General features: G+C 40.1%; 1 protein-coding gene across 1 annotated transcript in view; it reads right to left on the minus strand.

The window, feature by feature from the left end:
- LOC122808436 (guanylate-binding protein 2-like) overlaps positions 1–21,672 on the minus strand; it is a 79,967-nt gene that overhangs the window by 26,551 nt on the left and 31,744 nt on the right. The window contains exon 4 of the mRNA XM_044079399.1: positions 4,930–5,039. Within this exon, the coding sequence (XP_043935334.1) occupies positions 4,930–5,039 (110 nt within the window). The remainder of the gene's footprint in view (positions 1–4,929; positions 5,040–21,672) is intronic.

Genomic DNA, 21,672 nt, shown 5'->3' on the forward strand with positions numbered 1-21,672 from the left:
TGAGTACAGTGACCACAGGAGACGCAGCCCATGAGTAAATTACCCATTATGGTAGTGTGTTGAATCATCCTTGGTCCTGAAATCATGTTTGTAATGGCTGAAGTGTGGTCCTAAATTCTTACTTCTTCTAAAGGAAAAATAGCACCTATCCTCAAGGAAATTCAAGAGTTTGCTGTCTGCTTGAAGAATATTCCATTGCCTGTGGACACTATTTAACAACACATCGGTATTTCTTCCATACGTGGTAACTAGGTGAATCTTAGATTCATCCTCTGGTTTCTTCTCTTTGTATCTCAAAAGCTCTTTCTTATCAAGTGTGGCCACCCAATTCTTAGCATTGTAGATGTTTCCCATTTTGTAACCCCTATCCTTGAATCTGGTGGTAAGATCCTCCTTATATTGTTCATAAGTGGCATTATGTGAGCATATATGTTTCATCTGCAGGAACTTGGATTTGGGAATGTTCCTGCAGATGTGTGGTGGATGGAAGCTGGAAGCATGGAGGAGGGAGTTATATTGGGGATATTTGTGGTAGACCTCAGATTCCAGTGTCTGATCATTATTACTGGTAATTAGGACATCCAAAAAAATGATCCTGTTAATCTGATAATCAACTGTGAAATGTATGCCCCATTTATTTTCGTTGAGGTACCCCACAAATTCCATAAGATATTCTACATCTGATCTGCATACCAGCCAACAATCATCTAGATATCATCTACAGATCTCCTCTAAGTAGATATTATGCATATTATCATAAATCAATTGTTCCTCTAGATGGAGCATGAAGAGGTCAGAATAAATAGGGGCAAAAGAAGCCCCCATAGCTGTGCCTTGGACCTGCAGATAACATTTATTTTGGTAATAAAATATGTTCTTAGATAGAATGTGTTCCACAAGGCATATCAAGAAGGTATTAAACCCTGGTTGATACATTTCTGACTTATAAAGCCAGTATTCTAATGCTTCCAAGCCCGCCCAGTGAGGAATATTGGTGCATAATGCGGAGACATCTAAAGTACACATGAGCCAGTTTGGTTCCAACTGCATCTCAGAGATCACTTGGAGAAATTCTGTGGTATCCTGTATTTGGGACCAAACCCATTTCAATAATGGCTGTAGATGTTTTGTAAGGAATTGTGAGAGGGGCTCGGTAATGGAGCTCCTGCCTGAGACAATGGGCCTACCTGGTGGTTGATGGAAGATGCTTATGTATCTTGGGGAGAAAATAGATGTACTGGCTCACTGGATCAGACACCGTCAGATGGTAAAGAGTAGTGTCAGTAATTCCCTCATCCCTGGCAGACACCAAAAATTGGCCTATTTGTTTCTTAAACCTAAATGTTGGGTCCAATGGTATGCATGTACAGTATCGCCCATCATTTAGTTGTCTACCAGCTTCCATATTGTACTGTGTCCAGTCCATAACTACCACTGCCCCACCCTTGTCGGCAGGTAGTATGACCAGATCATGGTTGCTCTCCAATTCCCATATGGCTTGAATTTCAATCTTTGAGAGATTATTAGATTAAGCTTGAAATTTCGTAGACTGAAAATGTAAATCTTTCAGAATAGAAGTCTGTAACATGTAAACATTATGATGCATTGGTGGAGTAAAATGGGATTTATGATATTTAAACATATTCTGACAGTCAGGCACAGATGTTGACTGAAAATGTATCCTTAAGTTTAGCAATCTACAAAAAGAAATGATGTCCTGTGCAAGAATATCTTCAGAGACAAAAAAACAGGAATGAAATTCAGCCCTTTATTCAAAACTTGTATCTGTATTTGTGACAAAGAAATGGAGGAAATATTTAACATATTATTCTTAATGGTTATTTCTGAATCATTAGTTTCAATAATCCCTCCATACTGTCTACCTTTGTGGTGTTTCCTCCCTCCCCTCCTTTGTCTGCCCCTAAAGGGACCCGTGTGTTGCTTCACTTGGAAAGGGGTGAATCTGGGGCGTGCTGTGTTTCTGGATCCATACCTGATGAGGATTCATCCCCTCAGGTATCGTAACTAGATGAAGAGGGGCTTTTCAATACTGACCTAGGTCGTTTCCGCTTCACTACCTTCCTGTTGGTGTTTTCAAACCTAACGTGTTCATTAGTAGTGAATGGGTTTCCCATATCATAGTCAGCCAAGTCCCTCTGGAACTTTCGCATCTTTCTTTCCTTAAGCTGTTGTTCCAGATTTAATAGGTCCTGGCTGAGTTTGTTGAGACCTGTAATATAAGAGGGCTGGCTCTCAAACCTCTTTAGATCCTCACACATTTGGGTTACTTCCATAATGTCTTTATCAATGGTTCGTTCATAATGGGCCGCTAATACTTCCACAAAGCCCATGGTGGCTTTTTGTTGAGCCATGGCCCATTGGTCCGTAAGCTCAGTGTCAATATTATTGACTAGGGGTTGTATATATACCCTAAGCCCCCTCTGTAAAATGCCTTTAGTTAGATATGCCTTTAATAGCTTTGAATGCCACACATTGGTCCTCAAAGACCTCATGATTTTGTTTAATCTAAGGAATTGTATTTTGCATGTATTTTCAGGTTGTAAATTGTCAATTCCATTGTTCTGATTTGTTGTTGGACCCAAACTAAATATGCCCAAATCATCTTGATCTGATAATAATCCCTGTAATAACCTAGTTAGATCCATCAGTATAGCTAACAAATCCAAAATATATGTGTAAAGTTATATATTTTTTTCATGTTAAGGCTATTTAGCCATTTAACTGAATAAATATTCCAACGCTACAGTTTGCTGGTTCTCTGACATTTTTTATTGCAATTTGGATTTTTGGAGCCATGCAACTGCCGTACCTGCAGGAGCTACCATTTCTTTATTTTATTTGTACCCTTCAGAATATACCTGCTAATGCTGAGCCTGTTATTCTATCAACTTTCTGCTTTGTGGGACGACTGTCCCTTTTGGCTTTGTCCACATTCCTTACTCTGATGGGTTGGGAGGTGTGCGCTATGTGAGTATGCTACATGTGCTATTCTGACAACATTTGTCTTGGTAGGGATGATTGTCCCTTATGGCTTTGACCAGATTTGTTATCCTGACGGGTTGGGGTGTTACGAGCATTCTCACTCGTTTTAAAATTGCCAAAAGGCAATTCTGGAGTGCAGGAGGTGTGTATGTTGTGAGAGCTCTATTCTCACACACACCCCCTGTACCTGAAAACTGTGTCTGTTTTAGAGCATGGTGATGCGCCTTCAGACATATGCATGGCGTGCTGCCGTGCTGAACAGAAATGGTCCCTGCCATACAGGAATAACTTATTCCTGCACGGCTGCTTGCTGAATCCCAGGGAATATTTGTGCTTTCACATTAACCATCGTCCTGCTTACAGAAAGAGGTTTAGTTGGCCTCTTGACTGTGAATGAAATGACCTGTGCTGAAGAAGGGGAGGGTGGGGGGGGGGGGTCATGATTATCTGCCATAAAACATTGTCAACTTTTTACCATTTGTTGAGAGTTTGACAGCTTGTACATGTGAATAAAATGAGCTGTCTGAAGCATAAAACCAAAAACACACACACAGACCAAAACAATCCTTTTTTTTCAGAGAAGGTAAAGGCCAGTGAACTTTCATACTCTAGCCAACTAGTGCAATGCAACCTTGTCTGGAATTAAATCATCGCCATCATCATCAAACCCCCCCATCCAATTTTCTACATGGGATCTGCTGCTGCTGTGTGTTGTCAGCTGTAGCCATCTCTCTCTTGATTCAATGCAGTTTATTTTATTTTTATAACAGAAAATTGTATTTTAGTTTTATACAAGTTTAAAGTTTGATACAAGTTCAAATGTTTAAATAAATGAAATACTATTCTTCTGTTTATATTTTGTGTTTAATATTTTGTCTGTTCTTCAATTTGTGTTTGAATGTTGGTATCCCACAATTCCATTGGACTGGGCAGCGTCACACAATTCTGTACACAAATTTATGTTAATCAGCGTACAGATTTTTGCCCAGTTGTACCTACTTTTCATGGTGCTTTGTCCAGATTTTTGAGGTTTCCAGGTTGAGAGGTATGGTTACCCCTTTTTCATATTTATCTGCTTAGTGCACACTGCAGTGCTTAGGATATAACCCATTTTTTTCATCTTACCTTTAAACATATAGGGCAAGACCACCAATTATTGAAGATCCCACATTCTGCCTGTCAGTTGTCATCTTGGGATTAGTCATGCAAGTCAGACATTGGATAGGGAACAGGAAATTCATCCCTGGTTTGGCACCTATGTCTCTAATGGACACAGGCAACCTGTAAATGGTTCATCTCCCAGGACCCTGCTTTTAAACCTTTCATCTCCCAAGCCCCTGTTTACACTTATCAAAAGTATCAGAACTTATCAGAGATTTGGGATGTATGACTAGGCTTAAATATACCTATTAAACACCTATGAACCTATGAAGGGGGCTAACCCTGTTAATAGAAAGTAAGTCAGTTAGTTTAGCCCAGTCTGCAAATAAGCAGGTCAGTAAGAAAGCAACCCAGAAAGTCAGTAATCAAATAAATAATGCTATACATCTGAACTTATGCATTACGTAAATCCCCATGCGTAGTTGTGCTTCCGCTACTCTTACTTCCCAGGAGTCACGTTTACAGATCCACTGAGTTGTAATGGGTTCTTCCATGCCAACAAAGACTACATTCACATAGTGGGTGGCCCTCAACTTGGAGGGGCTTCTTTTGGAGGGGCTTCTTTTACACTTAGTGTTTGGTTATGTCTTCTCTTAATCTGTGGACTATATTCATACCTTGCTATTATTCCAGAACATACGAGATGTCACTGCCTGAATCAGCTGCATAGAGGTTGAATTACATTGCAAACCAGAGGGGCTTGCATGAGTATGCAGGCAAACCTATTGAAACTAACGTACAGCTGAAACCATCAAAAAAGGATACTGTAGCCTCTCCACTGCAGTCTGGTCAATGGTGCCCATACTGTTATACACAAAGGTGCTGCTTAGCAGGACAGCCAGACAAAAAATCCAGCAATCATTCTTTTGATCTCCCTGTGGAAGACAGAATATTACACAAAGATTAAATAACTTCTAGTTCCTGCAAAATATAGACATGCACATGACCTTTTTTTTCTTCCTTTGTACCGCATGGAAAGAGTATCTCACATGATTCACATTACAAACAGATTTCATTTGTTACTCAGTATTCAATGACACATTACTGTATTATAAAAATCTAATAAGCATCTAAGTCTGAACATGAGAGAAAAACAGAAAGTCAGAGATCATTTCCTTGTGTCTGAGCACTTAAGGTAGAAAGAATAATTAACACTGTAGTGTACTCAAAAATGGTGTAGCATCCACTTACTAAAGCCACTAGACAGCAAACCTTTTAGATATGGTTTCAAAAATATTTCAGTTGAGGCCATTGCTTATTCTATTTTGTGATCTTTAAACGAGGAAATGAAAGGAATGCATGTGGAATTGGGCTACAACCTTTTATGCAGTTTGCAGCATACATAGAAAATTTAAAAAACATACTAGTTTTCTTTCTTGTATTCCACCCGCAGTGCTCACGTCAGGTACTCTCAGCTATATGCTCATCTGCATTATTTGAGTGCAACAGACTCAAATACACAGACATGATTGGCATATATTCCTTCTGAGTTGGTGACACAAAAGTAGTAGTTATATTTAGACATCCTGTATATGTTATGGTGTACAGTAGCCTGTAGTAACATAAATAAAAAGTTAGAGGTGATAGGTGTGTGTTTCTGCACAGTGTGATGGTGCAGAATACAAAACAACAAAATATTCTGATGTTGGAGGTTCCATTTTCATTTTCATCAGCTTGTTCAATGTATGCTGATACAACTAGGACATCCTGACAACTAGGTTACCTGGCCCTTATGGATAAGGAACCCACTTCAGATCATTTTAGTGCCAAAGAAAACAAAAAGACCTCAAGCTGATTCTTGATCTGAAAACTCTGTCTGTATAAGGGAGATTGTTCATGCCCTTTGGAATTCCAGAATGCCTACTTTCAAAAAACAACTGCTCACGAGTCTGTGGGTTTCTATGTTCCCAAATAGGACCCATAAACTACTAGTTTTAGACTGAACATTTGGCTCACCATGGCTCCCAAGGTGTTCATCAAGTGTATGACCATTGTAGCTGTTAACCAGAAGCTGCACACAACTAAAGTGGTTTCATACTTGGATGATTGTCTCTCAGTTGTCCCTCAGCTGTCCCCACAATGGACAATCAAATAGCAGTGAAAGAGATTAATCCAGGATTAGTTGTTAGATGTTTGATTCAGGATTAAATTATTTCTTTGTTACACTTTATTTAATAGCCATATCCAGTTCCTTTTAAGGCACTAGTTCCACATCTTTAGCTTCTCTAAAATGTTGTAAAACTCTTAGTCTTTGTTCTGGTTTAAGGTCTTGGCCTGGCTCCAAGCCAGTTATTTTACATTAGGAAGGTCTTGTGGCATTTCTGTCTAGACATATATATTTTTTTAACTACTAGAGCATCTAGTTTGCTCATAGCTGAGAATTGCTCATTAAGTTCCTTGTCTTACTGACTTGTTCAATATTTTTTCTCACTCCTTCCTAGTAGATCAGTAGCCATGAAGTCTCTCTTTGGCCAGTCTGTTTAAGATGGGTATTCTGAAGCATTGTATGAACTGCCTCATGTACATTGGCAGGCTACTTATTCTTACAAAACAGATACAGTATGCAAGAAGTGTAAATACGCTTTAACACTGGAGGCAAAACTCTCATACAACCAAAACTAATCCTATAGAGGTTATCAGTGACACATGCACCACACCTACTGCACAGGGTAAAGACCCTATATATAAAACTACTTATGCTGAGGCACTTGGGGGTAACCTTCCTAAAACACTAAGACCTCCTGCACAGTACAATCAAAGAAAGGGCCCTTAGCCATCATGTAAACGGGTTTATATTAGAACATAAAAGTTTCACAACTTTGAATGTTCTAATATCGACCCCTATTCAGCAAACGCTGAAAATAGTCAAACGACAGAAAACCAAATTTTTTACTAGGGAAAGAATTCAGTTGTCTGTTTCTGTCGCTTCGCTATTTTCAGCGCTGTGGTGGAAAGTTATGGGTCGGGTTCAGGTAAGTGTGAGACTGGGCGCAGGTTAGGTGAGTTAGGGTTAGGGCACGGGTTAGGTATGTGTGCGATTGTGTGGACGTGAGGGTTAGGTGAGTTAGGGTTAGAGCGCGGGTGAGGTGATAGTGACGGACCTTAGGGTTAGGGTTTGGGTTAAGGTAAGTGGATAGTTAGTGGTGTTTGCACAGTTTAGTGTAGGGTTAGCTGTAAGATTTTAAGTGTAAGTGTGTGGATTGCTATTTGTTTGGTGTGTGTGTTTCGGAAAAGCGAATTCTTTCCCTAGGAAAAAATTGTTCGCTGAATAGGAGTCGATATTAGAACATTCAAAGTTGTAAAACTTCGATGTTCTAATATAGACTCCATGTAAACACTCTGTTAAAACACCACTCAAAGCTGCACATACTGTTACTGTATCCAGTACCTCCACTGCTAAACCCTTAAGACAAACCAGTGCACAGCTAAATTTCCTGGTCACTGGTGATTCTATAATGAGGCACACTGATGTCCCCCTTACCAGACTGAGTAAGGAGAGAGTCACCGTTAGCTGCCTTTCTGGGGCTAGGGTCCATCAAGTCACACCGGCACTCAGGTCATTGAACCAATGATACCAGTATGACTGTCATAGTCCATGTGGGTGTTAATGACCTGAGATATACCTCCCTTGACTATACGAAGCGATACATGATCGAGCTCGCTGATTACATGTCTCAGGCAGGTATGAGCCTAACACTGAGCAGCATACTACCTTCTCTAAGGATGATGCCATGTTACCAACAGAAAATTATTCATTTTAACAACTGGCTTAGCTTCTGCTGTCAGTCCAGGGGGTACAATATTTGACGACCTGGGAAGACATGGTTGATAGACCATGCTGCTTTGCCATGGATAGTCAGCACATATCCTCTCTAGGCTTTCAGATATAGGCAAAGACCTTTTCCACCCCCATACTGCCTTTTGTAGGTAATGCCAAACTGATAAACCTACCAACTTAACTGAACCTATGAAGGAATATCTGAAGGTTGTAGTGCTCAATGCTAGAAGTCTTAACAAGAAACTCCACTTTCTGCAAGCCTTCCTCTCCCTGGAAAGTGTAGACATCTGTGTAGTAACAGAGACATAGTTTAAAGTTGCTAATAGTACCTCATCAGAGCAAGTTTAATACCTTTCACACCTTTAGACCAATTACTGCACAGGAGAGAACTAAAGGTTGAGGAGTTTTCAGTCTACATTAAAAACAATCTCGCATCAAGACTTGTTAAAGTGTATGACCCACTGACCCACATGTGCAACTCACCTTAAACAAGGTGTTGTACAATATCCTTGCAACCTATAGGTCCCCCTCCATGTCCCAGGAAACCCATCCAACCTATCTCAATGTACTAGAGTTCCTCACTGTTCAACCTAATATGATATTCATGGGGGATCTCAACTACCCCTCTATAGACTGGGAATCCTTCATCACTTGTAATGCAGAAACTCAGTGATCCCTAAACTTTGTTAATACCAACATCATGGAACAGTTGGTCCACTCTCCTACCAGGGGTACACGCATCCTCAGTAACATGGGGGACTGATGTTCCTCATCCAAAGTAATATCTTCACTCATCAGATCTAACCATAAGGCAGTATTACTTGAAACAAAAATTAAATCTGAGGATCCAGTGAAACCAAAAACTTGGCAGTATTACTTGAAACAAAAATTAAATCTGAGGCTCCAGTGAAACCAAAAACTTTTAGGAATTATTCCAAGGCTAACCTCTCTCTACTAAGCAACACCTTGGCTAAATTCCAAGCACCCCCAAACCCAGTAAACACCATAGCATACACTCAGCTATTTACAACACTTCTGTACAGACATATTGGTAGCTGTATAGTGTGAGCTGTGCATTCGTATTAAGAGTAAGACAAACTCAAAAGACAAGCCACCCTGGTGGAATCACCACATTAATTGGTTATACAATGAAAGAAAAAAATCTTGGCCAAGCATAGGAGGAACAAAGCTATACATACCAAAATTCCCCTGACCGATCTAAACAGGCAGCTAACAGGGTTAATTAATACTTCAAAAGCTTAATTTGAAGAAAAAATAGCTTCTCAGGTAAAGGACAATAACAAAGCTTTCTGCAGCTATGCCTGTAACATCAGAGGAAATACACAACAATGCATAGAGCGTATAGTAAATGGCATCACCCACATTGAAACGGAGGCCATTGCCAACTTTTTGGCTGACAGGTTCAGCTCAAATTCCTCCCCCAACTCATCCCCGATATTCCAAAGGAAATACCACAAAATGTAATCCTGCCAACCATTACTAGGTAACAGGTCATCAATGTACTTTCCAAGGCCAAAAACACTGCATCGATGGGCCCCGATAACATCCTGGAATGTTTACTAAACAGCATGAAACATGACCTCTCTGGTCCACTTGAATCACTTTTCAAGTGGAGCCTTCATTCAGGTTTTGTACCCAAGGAATGGAAGATGGCTACAGTCATTCCACTGAACAAAGGAGGTCCAAACGCTGATCCTGGTAACTACAGGCCCATAAGTCTTACCAGCCTCATATGTAAGCCCATGGAAAGAATCAGCATGGATATGATAAATGAGGACATAATCAACCTGCTAATGCTGGACCCATCACAGTTTGGCTTTGTTAAAGGAAGGTCATCCCTATTAAATTTGGTGGACATTTTTGAGAGGGTCACCAAAGCGCTGGATGACAGTAAGACTGTGCATACAGCTTACCTCGACCTGGCCAAGGCTTTTGATACAATATCCCACTCAGGCATTATAAACAAGCTCACTAATTTAGGTATAAACCCTTTTAATCACCAACTGAATAGCCAAATGGCTCACTGATAGGACCCAGGAGGTCAAAATGGTGCGGCCACCTATATTAAGAGGCCAGTCACTAGCAGTGTCCCCCAGGACTCAGTACTGGGCCTGCTCCTTTTTGGGATCTATTTCTTTGAAATGGAAAATGGTGCGGCCACCTATATTAAGAGGCCAGTCACTAGCAGTGTCCCCCAGGACTCTGTACTGGGCCTGCTCCTTTTTGGGATCTATTTCTTTGAAATGGAAGTTAATGCTGAAGGTTTATGGCTGACTAACTTTGCAGATGATTGCAAGTTGAGGGTTATCATCAACTCCCCTGGAGACACTTGTATTCTTCAAGGAGTTATATCTCTGACTAACAAATGGTGACACAGCCATGGTCTTAAACTTAACGCTAAGAAATGCATATTTGTACCCTTTGGGAAATCAACCATCCCAACTAATTACTGTGTTGATAATGCAGCCCTAAGAGTCAACCCAGTGGTCAGGGACCTGGATACACATGTAAACAATAGCCTTACCTTCGACAACCACAGGGCCACAGTGGTGAGGAAATCCTTTTATGTTGCACAACTTTTAAGTAAGGGCATGGCACCTAGGTCCAAACATGTCATTAATCCACTGTTCTCTGCCCTTATCAGACCAATCATAGAGTATAATGCTCCCTTTGGTATGTGCCTGACCAGGCATATGCAGCAACTACAGCAACCTCAATGGTGCCTTACAAAAAGGATACAAGGCATAACATACCTATCTTATGTATATTGCCTTAAATCCCTTTCCCTTGACTCATAGATTGCTGAGGGGCGATTTATTCCTGGCTCACAAGGCATCCACAAACCCCACATTTATGAACCTCCTACATATTCGCAAGTCAAAGAATACCAGAAATACAAGGTCTAGGGACCTGAATTTTGCCTGTAACTTGAAAGGAACATGCTGGAGAGACAGATATGTGTCCCAGAGACTGCCCCTCTTTGGACCAGGCTTCTGATCCATATGAAGCTGAGTTCACCTATTACTCAGTTAAAACACAACCTAGACCAGTGGATGGGAAATAAGAAATTTACATTGGATCTGGTATCCATGTACCTTATGGACAGAGGTAGATTATAAATGTCTGACCCTCAATATCCTATTTGGATACAGGACATCATTATTCTTTTGGGAAGACTTGGCAAGTCTTAGAATAGCCCCCCCCCCCCCCTGAGTCATTAACCTAGTAATAGTCTATGAATCTAAAGGGAGCCTTCCTTTTACATTCTTCGTTACCCCTAGGGTCCTCTAGGTCATACTGGAGAATTTCATTCTGCCAACCTTTGAGTCAGAATCTCAGATGTGTATCTTGGAAAATTTTTCTGATAGACAAAAGAATTTCAGAGCTGGAAGATGTATGTGTGAACCTGCCTTACCTAGGTTACATAAAGACAGTGTGTACTTGAGGAAAAAAAAAACCTCTTTCATGTCCTAGGTAGCCAGTGAAACCATTTTCAAATAATAAATTCATTTGCCTTTCATTTTTACCAGATTATTTCAACAGATTCAAACATTTACTGGACCACATATATTCCTTGCATGCAGCCTAACTGTTTAGATTTTATTTAGACAGAACAAAATCATTCTGAAAAACAAACTACCAGCTTTTGTTTCCTTTTCAAAAAAAAAATGGGTTTGAAGGTTTCCATTCTGACCCCCTCAAAAATAAATGACTACATTAAATTATGTAGAGAGATATAAATCTGTTTTTAATGTTAATACCCCAGAAATATACTGTCCAAGGCAATCTCCTATAATGTGCTTGCTATGGTACTAAAGTTGCAGTAGTGTGAGATGCGTTTCACCTTTAAAAGGTGTCTCTCTTTTCCTCCAAGACTTATGAAACTGTGCAATTTATATATACATATATATAAGTAAGGGGGGTTGTGGGGATGCAAGGTGACTTGCTAACCCACAGAAAAATGTTTAAGTGACTTTCCCTGAATGTGCAGTGTATGTACATTCAGGGAAAATGCCTCAGACAGTATCCATGCAGGACAGGAGCTCATAGTGGATCCAGTTCTGTTTCCTAAAATATGAGCAAAGAGTTGCGACTACCTTTTGCTTTGCCAGAAATGTATCTTTGGACGATATCGGAGCAGTGGCTGTAGGGGCATTGCTAAATACTTTCCCTAAGACACTAAATGCTGGACATGATCTCCAGTTGTAGGTCGTGCTTTGGAGTCACATTCATTTGGACTATGTTCAGCACCCCAACCCCCAACTCTCTGTCCCTGATTTTACAGGACACTCCTGCTCTTGCCCCTTATATGTACCTTTCCCCTCATAATTCACAGTTTTTGCAAGCACTGGATCAGGCCAGACTTTGGAACTTCATACGTCTTACATAAAAATAACATCTTCACAAATGAATTATTTCTCGTAGTGGATTAATGCTACTGCTTTCTTTGTAAAGGGTGAAGGGTTTGAAACCTCCCCTCCCCCTTCAGTTTGCATATCTTTCTTTTTTTTTTTTTTTAGAGACTTGGGTAATATTTTTAAGAATCCCTTGTGTCTAGTAGTGTTGCAAAGGACTGGTATTCTCTGAGTGAGGCAGAATAGTATATAGTGTTTTAATCTTATTTAGTGCCTTTAGGTCCCTTACAGACCCACAGCTTTCATATTACAAATTTTTTTTTTCTAAGTTGTGTTAAGACATGAATGAAACGCATCCTTGGTGTCTAATGTTCCTTACCTCCCTCAGTATTGCGGGATACAGTCTAGGGAGTGTGCAGGTGTGACAGCCTGCCCCACACACATTCTTTAACACATTCATGCGCGCCAGCGTGGACACACACACACACACACACACACACACACACACACACACACCATACCTCTCAACTGTCCAAATTTTCACAGAATGTCCAGATTTTTGCCTCATGTTTTGGTCTGACACTCATAAAATCTGTTTATTTGTTTTCTGGCAAATCACTGAGGATTGAAGTCACTAAATAATGCTGTACAATTTAGTTTCAGATTTCATATCCTTCAGAAAATGCACATGAACACAAATCCTGTTATTCTGACCACTTTCTAAGTTTATGACTAATATTTAAAGTCTGTCCCTATTTTGGGGCCTTTGTCCTCCCACTACTTTAGTCTTTCTTCTAATTTCTTGCTCTGGGATATCACATGCACACATGCAGACAGAGACACACACGCAGATACACAGACACAGACACACACGCAGACACACAGACACACACGCAGACACACAGACACACACGCAGACACACAGACACAGACACACACCCCTGATTACACTCAGGCATACTCATCCATGTACTCATACTCACAAATATAAAGCTGCCCTACCTATCCCCTAACTAACTTCCTAACATACTCATCCATGTACTCACACTCACAAATATAAAGCTGCCCTACCTATCCCCTAACTAACTTCCTAACTGTGACCTCCCAGGCAGACACCCATAAAATACCCATCTGCTAAACTTCTCAGCACTTCCCTCTTCTATAATGGGTGAACCCGAGCTTTTGGTCGCACTCATTAACATGAGCAGCAGTGTTACTTCACACGGCGAAGTTTTATTTATTTAACATCAGTTTACTGAGAAAGTCCGACTTGGAATGAAGTCAATTTTCAGCGGAGGCCTGGAGAGAAACATTCCAGACGCATGTCTTTGTACAAGGGAGGAAACTCACAAGAAAGCAGGGAGGACATGCAGACTCCACACAGAAGGCACCCCAACTGAGAATTGAACTGCAGAACCTCTTGATTTGAGATGACATCTGAACGCCGCACCACTGCGCCATCCTTTTCACAGAATGTCCAGATTTTTGCCTTATATTTTGGTCTGCCATCAAATCACCAGTGATTTTTAAATAGCACAGCTGGGTAAAAGCCTTACTGCAGGCATTTCTTGGGAAGAACACATGTCTAATTAAAATAGGCTACTCCCCTGCAATGCTTCATTAGCATTTAGCATGGCCACAGAAATGGCCCACCATGACGTTGTATGTCATCATGCTAATGCACTATAGTAGGGCTGTCTCTGAATCAAAAATGGCTACTGCAAAGTGTATATCATGTGTATATTTCACAATAACTTTTCTGAATTTAATTCCCATATGTGCACAGACCTGAATGAGTTATTCTGGTCAACAATAGCACATTCTCAGTCTCTGCTCATAGCCGAATTGAACCAAACATAGAAAACAATTACAGGTACTACCATAATTTAACTCTAATGAAGACAAAATAAGTGAATTATTACTAAGATATATAATTTATATAAGCAGTTAATATCATTTCATATACATACTTAATATCCCATAAATACTCCACAACACAGGACTAAAGGCTTGCTGGAATAAAATATTCAGCCCTTTATTGAAAATACCAATTAACATGTGCTCAGTCTACATAAAATAATTCATCTTGGTTTATAATATTACTTTATGTTCTAAAGCACACACAATTTGGAGGATTGCTATATCACCAATATCACATTTTTGTGATGTGGGAGGACACAGAGAAGACGGACACAGTACAAAAAGCTACTTAGACAAAAATCAAACTGATAAATTAAAGGCTGTGTAACAGTATTGTTCACCTCCATGTCACTGCTACTTATGTTAATTTATAGCAGTAGGTTAATGGACCTTGTACGTGTACTGCTCATTATATAAACTGGCAGGAATTATATCAGACATGGCTGTAAATGCCAAGTCTCCTCGACTGTGTGATATACAGGGAAAAGAGACACTGCCTATACTGTATAAAGTGTTTTATAGATTCCAGCCCCTGTATTTTCTTTGTTAAGAACCCCTGAGTTCTCATGCTGATTTATGCCACCTGCTTTTAGACTGCTGAATGAAGTATTATATTTAATTATAGATTTGTGTGTCACTGTATATATAATATTATAATGACCTGCCATGGTCTAGTGGATATGCCTCCAAGTATCAGGTGTGCTAAAAGAGTAGGATATTTTACTTTGATTTCAGAAAGCTAAACAAAGCTTAATTTACTACTCAAAGAATCCTATATCTTTTAGTTCATTGTCAATCTTTAGTATCTCTCCATTAATTTTGTAACCAAAATGTACATCTTCACCCCCTAAAGTTTGGTACTACCGAGTGTTTGTTTATTTATTTTTTCCAAACCATCACACAGTATTTTGCATCATTTGCAGACATCATAATATTTAGTAGGTCCAATGCTCTGTGTACTTCAATATCCATTGCTCTCTGTCTACATTTATAGCTGACAGACTCCACTTGAATCTCATTAGTCTTGGACAGGCAACATGTTAACATCTTCTCCATTCTCTCCCACAACCAGTTATTCACTCACTTAGCTATGAAACTGTTAATGTTAAATTCAAGTAGTTTATCTATAACACCATTATGGAAGGGATGGGTGAATTCCTTGCAAAATCAAAATACATCACATACATGGCCAGTCTCTAATCATATGCCACTATTACATCTCCAAATGCCACTGGCAACTACCAAAAATTTCAAAGTAGGGAAGGTGTTCCTTGACAAATTTATATTGCCTTGAGTCTATTGCTGTAATGTTACCAGTGTCCCAGTGCAGGTCCACCAATTACTTACTCCAAAAAAACACAAGTAAGGCTGATTGGTCTATAGTTGTGAGGCTCAAATAAGTGCCCTACCCTTCTTTATAGAGTCCACAGTAGCCTAATGCCTGAACACATCTACCTCAAGGAATTTATCAATAAGAACAAGTGGTGGTTTCAATAAGTCCAAGAAATATCACACCCCACAGGACTAACGCTACCGGTGCCAAACTCAGTCCAAGCACATAAGGCACAGTAGCGATGCAGGCAGTAAACACAGCACTAACCAAAATGCAGGAAACAAAAGCTGAAAAAAACGCTGCTTCATGAACTTTAAAATTCGGATTTATTCTGATACAGACAGGAGACGTGGTAAGTGCTTTCACCTGGATAGGCTTCTTCAGACCAAAAGAACCCCCCCCCCTTGTACACCCTTATATGGCAAAAAAAGGTGCTAAAAACAGATAAACCATTAAAGGCACAGTACAACTATCATGGTATACAACATAAATGAAGTGCTTACTCTAAAGTACATTAACCATAGTAAAATAAAAACACCTATACCACTTATAAAACATGAATAGAGATGTACAAAAACAAAAAAACTGCATAAATTCATACTAATTGCACAACGCTAACAATAAATCCTCTCATAAAAATGCTCTCATAATATATGTAAAAAGCACACAGTCATACATATCACTTCAATCTCCTGGACTTCAGGAAAGGTCTCAATGGTACTTTCTCATTCAGTCCAGGAAAAACATCTGCTCTTAAGTCTAACAATCCATTTAGATTCAATACTCTCAGTTCTACCCCTCACACTCCCCCCTAAAACTAGTGTGTGTAAGATCTAGTACTTTAAAATGAAAAAGATGTGTAGAATCATTAGACAAGACATGTTTGGACAGAGCATTGACAGAGGAATGAATCCTGATCTGGTAGAGATGTTCCCTTATTCTGTCTCTCAGGCTCCTGTCAGTCTTGCCAACATAAAATGCAGCACAGGCTCCACAGGAGGCCAAATAAACATGTGTAGATTCGCAGTTTGCATGAATTCTAACTTCATGGTTAGTGCCACAGACAGGGCGATATAAATGGACATCAGTGTCTATGGAACAACAATAGTTGCAACTACCACAGGGTACAGTACCAGCAACCCTATCACCTCCACCATCCATAAAGGGATAACACAGCAATTTCTTTAGATTCAATCTATTCTTATAGACAAAACCTGGGGCAGCACCCACAATTTCCCTCACATTCGGGTCCAGTGTTAACACACCCCAGTGTGATCTAATCACATCCTTCAACCTAGCTACATCCTTAGTATAATATAAAGGCACTCTGAGACCATGGTTTCTACTCCCTGCCAGAACACCCTGGGAGGGACCATCATGGTCCACTACAGTCTCAGAGAAAAAGGGTGCAGCAGCTTGTTCCCACAAATTAATGAGGTCTGCCAATCCTCTCTCCGTATCAGATGTCTGATATTCCTTGCTCTTAAACCTCTCACATAAATCCCTAACATATGCCTCAAAACCATCCCGACTGGGATTATACCATAATGTCCTATATACCTGACCCCTCACAATATTACCAAAGAGGTTACCTGGATGCATACTGCATAAATTGCGTTGACACTCCTTTCTATACACTCCTGTGTTCAATGGGCCACTTTCCAATCTCTGAAAGTAGACATCCAAAAAGGAAATCCAATTCTCAGAAACCACATGGGTAAATTTCAGATATTGCGTTAGAACATTAACTCTCTCCAAGAAGAGAGATAACTCATCTTTCGTACCCTTCCAAATGAAAAACACATCATCTACAAAATGCCTATAAAACATCACGTTCCTCGAAAAATCACCTATACTAAACAAGAACTTGGTCTCCCATGCAGCCATAAAGAGGTTGGCGTAGATATTGGCACAACAAGTGCCCATAGCCACGCCATCCATCTGTAAATAGCACTGAGAGCCAAAACAAAAGCTGTTGTTCTCTAACACAACTTACAAAAACAAAGCTAACAGATCCACTGCATCACTACCTAATCCAGATTTGTCCTTCAAGTAATCAGACACCAACTGCACCCCATCTCTGTTTGGTATCACAGTGAATAGGGACTGAACAAACATTGTGACTAAGTAATATGGGAAATCAACAGGGACGGATCTCAGACTCGTACAAATTCAACAGGAACTGTTTTGTGTCCCTTAAAATATAAACATTTGTGTCGACCACTGGGTGCAGGAACCTCTCCACGTACAATGAAAATGGTTCCGTGATCCACCCCCTGCCCACAACAATGGGCCTCATGGGTGGACACACTGTCCTTATGGATCTTAGGAAGACCCTGTATCACTGGCAGGAGGGGATCACTAACAAATATTCATACAACTCATTCGTAATAACATTGGTCTTAATCAAATCATCCAAAACCATCTGTATTCTATGGACATGTATATCCACCATCTTACGTTCCACCAAACTGTAAAACCTTTGGTCTGATAACATAGACCTCATTGCCTCATCATAGAACTCAATCAAATCATCCAAAACCATCTGCATTCTATGGACATGTATATCCACCATCTTACATTCCACCAACTGTAAAACCTTTGGTCTGATAACATAGACCTCATTGCCTCATCATAGAACTCAAGAGTCAATAACTACCAGGGCACCCCTCTTGTCAGCAGGTCTAATGACAATGGAGGGATCACTCCTCAGTTGTAGGTCTCTCCTCTTTGCATAAGTTAAATTGCCCTTTCATTTACTAGACTTACCCACTCTCTTTTCCATGTCATACAGATCATTCTCAACTAGTTTACTGAAGGCAGCTACTAGCAGTGGTACCATTGGCATGTACACACTAGACTTCTTAAACGATTTCCCATCTAACACCTGTATTGTATCCTTAAACTCCAATCTAAGGCACAGATTCCTAATAAATAAACTGTACTAGGGTATCAACATAATTACTGTCACAACTAGGTATAAAAGTCAATCCCTTTGATAGTACCCAAACTCATCTGACGTGAGTGGGCGGGAGGAAATGTTATGCACTAACGTCTCCCAGTTTTCTCCCACATTTTCTTGAGGTTTTGGTTCACCTGGGCATCTGCTGACAACTTCCTCTTCGTCCTGCCCCTGCTCATAGATCTCGATCTCCCCGCTCCCCTGTGAACTACATTGATGGGGAAAGGGTGATTGACAATCGCAGTGCCAACATTGTCATGACTAGAACTATGTGCAGCATGCATAGTATGATTGGAATCCCTCCTCCTAACCACCGGTTCCAGATTCGGATTTATTTGAGCCACACACCCCAACGGGTCAGTACTAATGACAGATTGGCCCACTGGGGGGGGGGACAGTACAACCCACCCCCACCACAGTTGAACCCTCGAGCTCCAACTCAGCAGAAACAACTGCATTAGAAAAAGCCCTATCAAGGACATTTGAACCCTGGGGCACATTACTCATAGAAAATACATTACTAGAGCTATCATTCATACTTGCATTAACAGTTACACTCTTAGGCATATTAACATCCACATTAGTATCATGAATTTGTCCTTTAGATGCATCAGTCTGTTGAGTAGAAACAGCGGCATTAGGTCCATGCACATTACTGTATGTCCTCAGCCAAGACCTGGCCTAACCTAAAGTCATCTATGTCCCTCTTGAGCTTGTGCTGTTTTTGTGCCAGTAAGCACTTCACATATAACTGCACAGTATCCAGTGTAGAATCAATAAGTCTGTCAACAACATCAGCCAGAAAATGACAATGCAACTCCTTCTGTTGTTCTCTAATACTTTCTCTTAACTCAGATTCTTCCGGTAGGAAGAATTCATTCAGAAGTGACATATACTTTAGGCTTACCTCTACGTTAGCCTGCTGCCACTTACAGAGCAAGTCCGGGTATGAATTACCCATGGTGGGCATCTTCAGTACTCTTAATCCCCTCGGTACAATTCTCCTTTTGATGCAAACTTCAAAATGCTGCCATTGGGTCTGTAGTCATTTCAACTTCATAAAATCAGCCTCCATTCACGCAACTGTTGCTCGCAACTCGACCCTATCAAACGGCTCAGCAGAGATCACAACACCCTCCTCTCCGACTCCTTCAAATAACATCAAGGGATTCACAGTACCTGATACACATACAGAGAAACAATCAATGTTGGAGCACCTCGTTCTGGTACACAAGGCAATTCCACTTGTTGCTCAGCAACACCTGCCATGCTCCCACGGGGGTGAAAACAGCAATACGCAAGTCCAAGAAATATCACTCCCCACAGGACTAACGCTACCTGTGCCAAACTCAGTCCAAGCACATAAACTAACATAAAAGGCACATTAGCGATGCAGGCAGTAAACACAGCACTAACCAAAATGCAGGAAACAAAGCTGAAAAAACACTGCTTCATGAACTTTAAAATTCGGACTTATTGTGATACAAACAGGAGACATGGTAAGTGCTTTCAACTGAAATTCATAACTCTGTGGTACCTGCCTGATACAGGCAAGCAAAACCCCTTTCTCCGATTCAGATCACTAGAGATAGTAAAGATTTTGGGGGATTCATAAAGGTTACCACAAAGTATATAATATGTTAACACTTTGAGTAACCTTTCCGAATGAATAGACGGCAAAGGCACTGTGGTAGGACTGTTCTTGAATTCAGAAAAGTTACCTCACGTTGTGAACATAGTGTATACCTTTTGTTAATCTTTAAGAATCCTCCCTTATGATAAATCCAGACAAAGCCTGTAAGCAATAATATGTAAACAAACTGGCGGAAAATATTTCGTAGTTTCAAAAAATTAAAAACAAATTAGTTTAAGTCATTTCTGGACAAGAGCAAATGACAGTATACTCATTTGTATTTTACACTACACCAGAAAAAAATGCTTAAGAAATTCAGAAGGCCATGTCTTCTATGATTAATGCCGGTAACCCGCCCACCCCTAGTTATACCTTCCTCTGGCCATCTGGTGCTGTACGTCAGGACTGCCACTCCTTTGCTACTTCTGTTGCATTTCTTCTACAACCTTTTCATTCCTCTACTTCACATTTGTCCTCCACTTTTCCCTCTCTAACTTTGCTGCCTCTGCTCATTTGGTTAAGAAATTGCTCAGAAACTGAAAGCTCTCCTCTGTAGTATTTGCTCTGGTTTAATTTGAATACCTTAATTTAGCTGCCGTTGCTATTTCCCATTATGTTGCCATAATTCTGAACAGCTCTGTCCAGGAATGTTGTTTTTTTCTCCGGAACACCTCAGTCGTCATCTCTGTGTATAAAGGTGTTTTATCCTGGGACTTTTACATTTTTTTCCCAGTTGCCATTCTATTTATTCCTCCTAAAATTCTTTAAAAAAGTGCATTTGTACAGGCCATAGCACTGTCTCAGAATCCTAGCAAAGTTTTCACTGAGGCTAAAATACTGAAACAGCCCTTTCTACTAACAGCTGTTTGTACTTTTACACACTATGTCCCTTTCACCTTAACTTAGGACGGTCCATAGAGAACTCAAGTTAAGGTCACAATTCTTTTCAGATTCATTGCTTGATGAGGGTTATAGCATCCTGTCTTGTGCTTGTTTTCAGCTATTTGAATGACAATGCACAGACAGAACCACTTCCTGCCCTCTTTCTGTCTCTTCTGGAGTTCAAGAGACAGTTCATGATCTTACTGTCTTCACCTTTTCTGTGAATTACATGTCCAAAATCTATTGTCCCTCTCGCTTTATCTATTATCCTGATGGCTCGACTCTGTTCTTTCCATCAAAAAACGAAAATGTAAATATCAAGTTTCATGCCAGTTTTAATAAAATTCAGATATAGCTAGCAGCATTTAGTCCTTAAGTCACGGCTATTATTTTATCTCTGCAGTATTCTCATCACAGACTTCACTTTAAATATAGTTAAAATAATGCACTTTTTAGGTGTCCTTTATCAGGATTTGAAGTTCGGCTTTTACATTTAAGAATGACTTATATTTAGTCCAAAGTGTAGCCTCCTTTAAAGAATGAAACAGTCCTTGGCCAATTCAGCTAAGGAAATTATACTGGCTAACTCACTCAGGGTTACCAACTTTTCAAATGTCCAAATTA

Source organism: Protopterus annectens, chromosome 8.part0 (assembly GCF_019279795.1).
Source record: "Protopterus annectens isolate FY-2018-M chromosome 8.part0, PAN1.0, whole genome shotgun sequence".
In the NCBI taxonomy this organism is placed as follows: Eukaryota; Metazoa; Chordata; order Ceratodontiformes; family Protopteridae; genus Protopterus; species Protopterus annectens.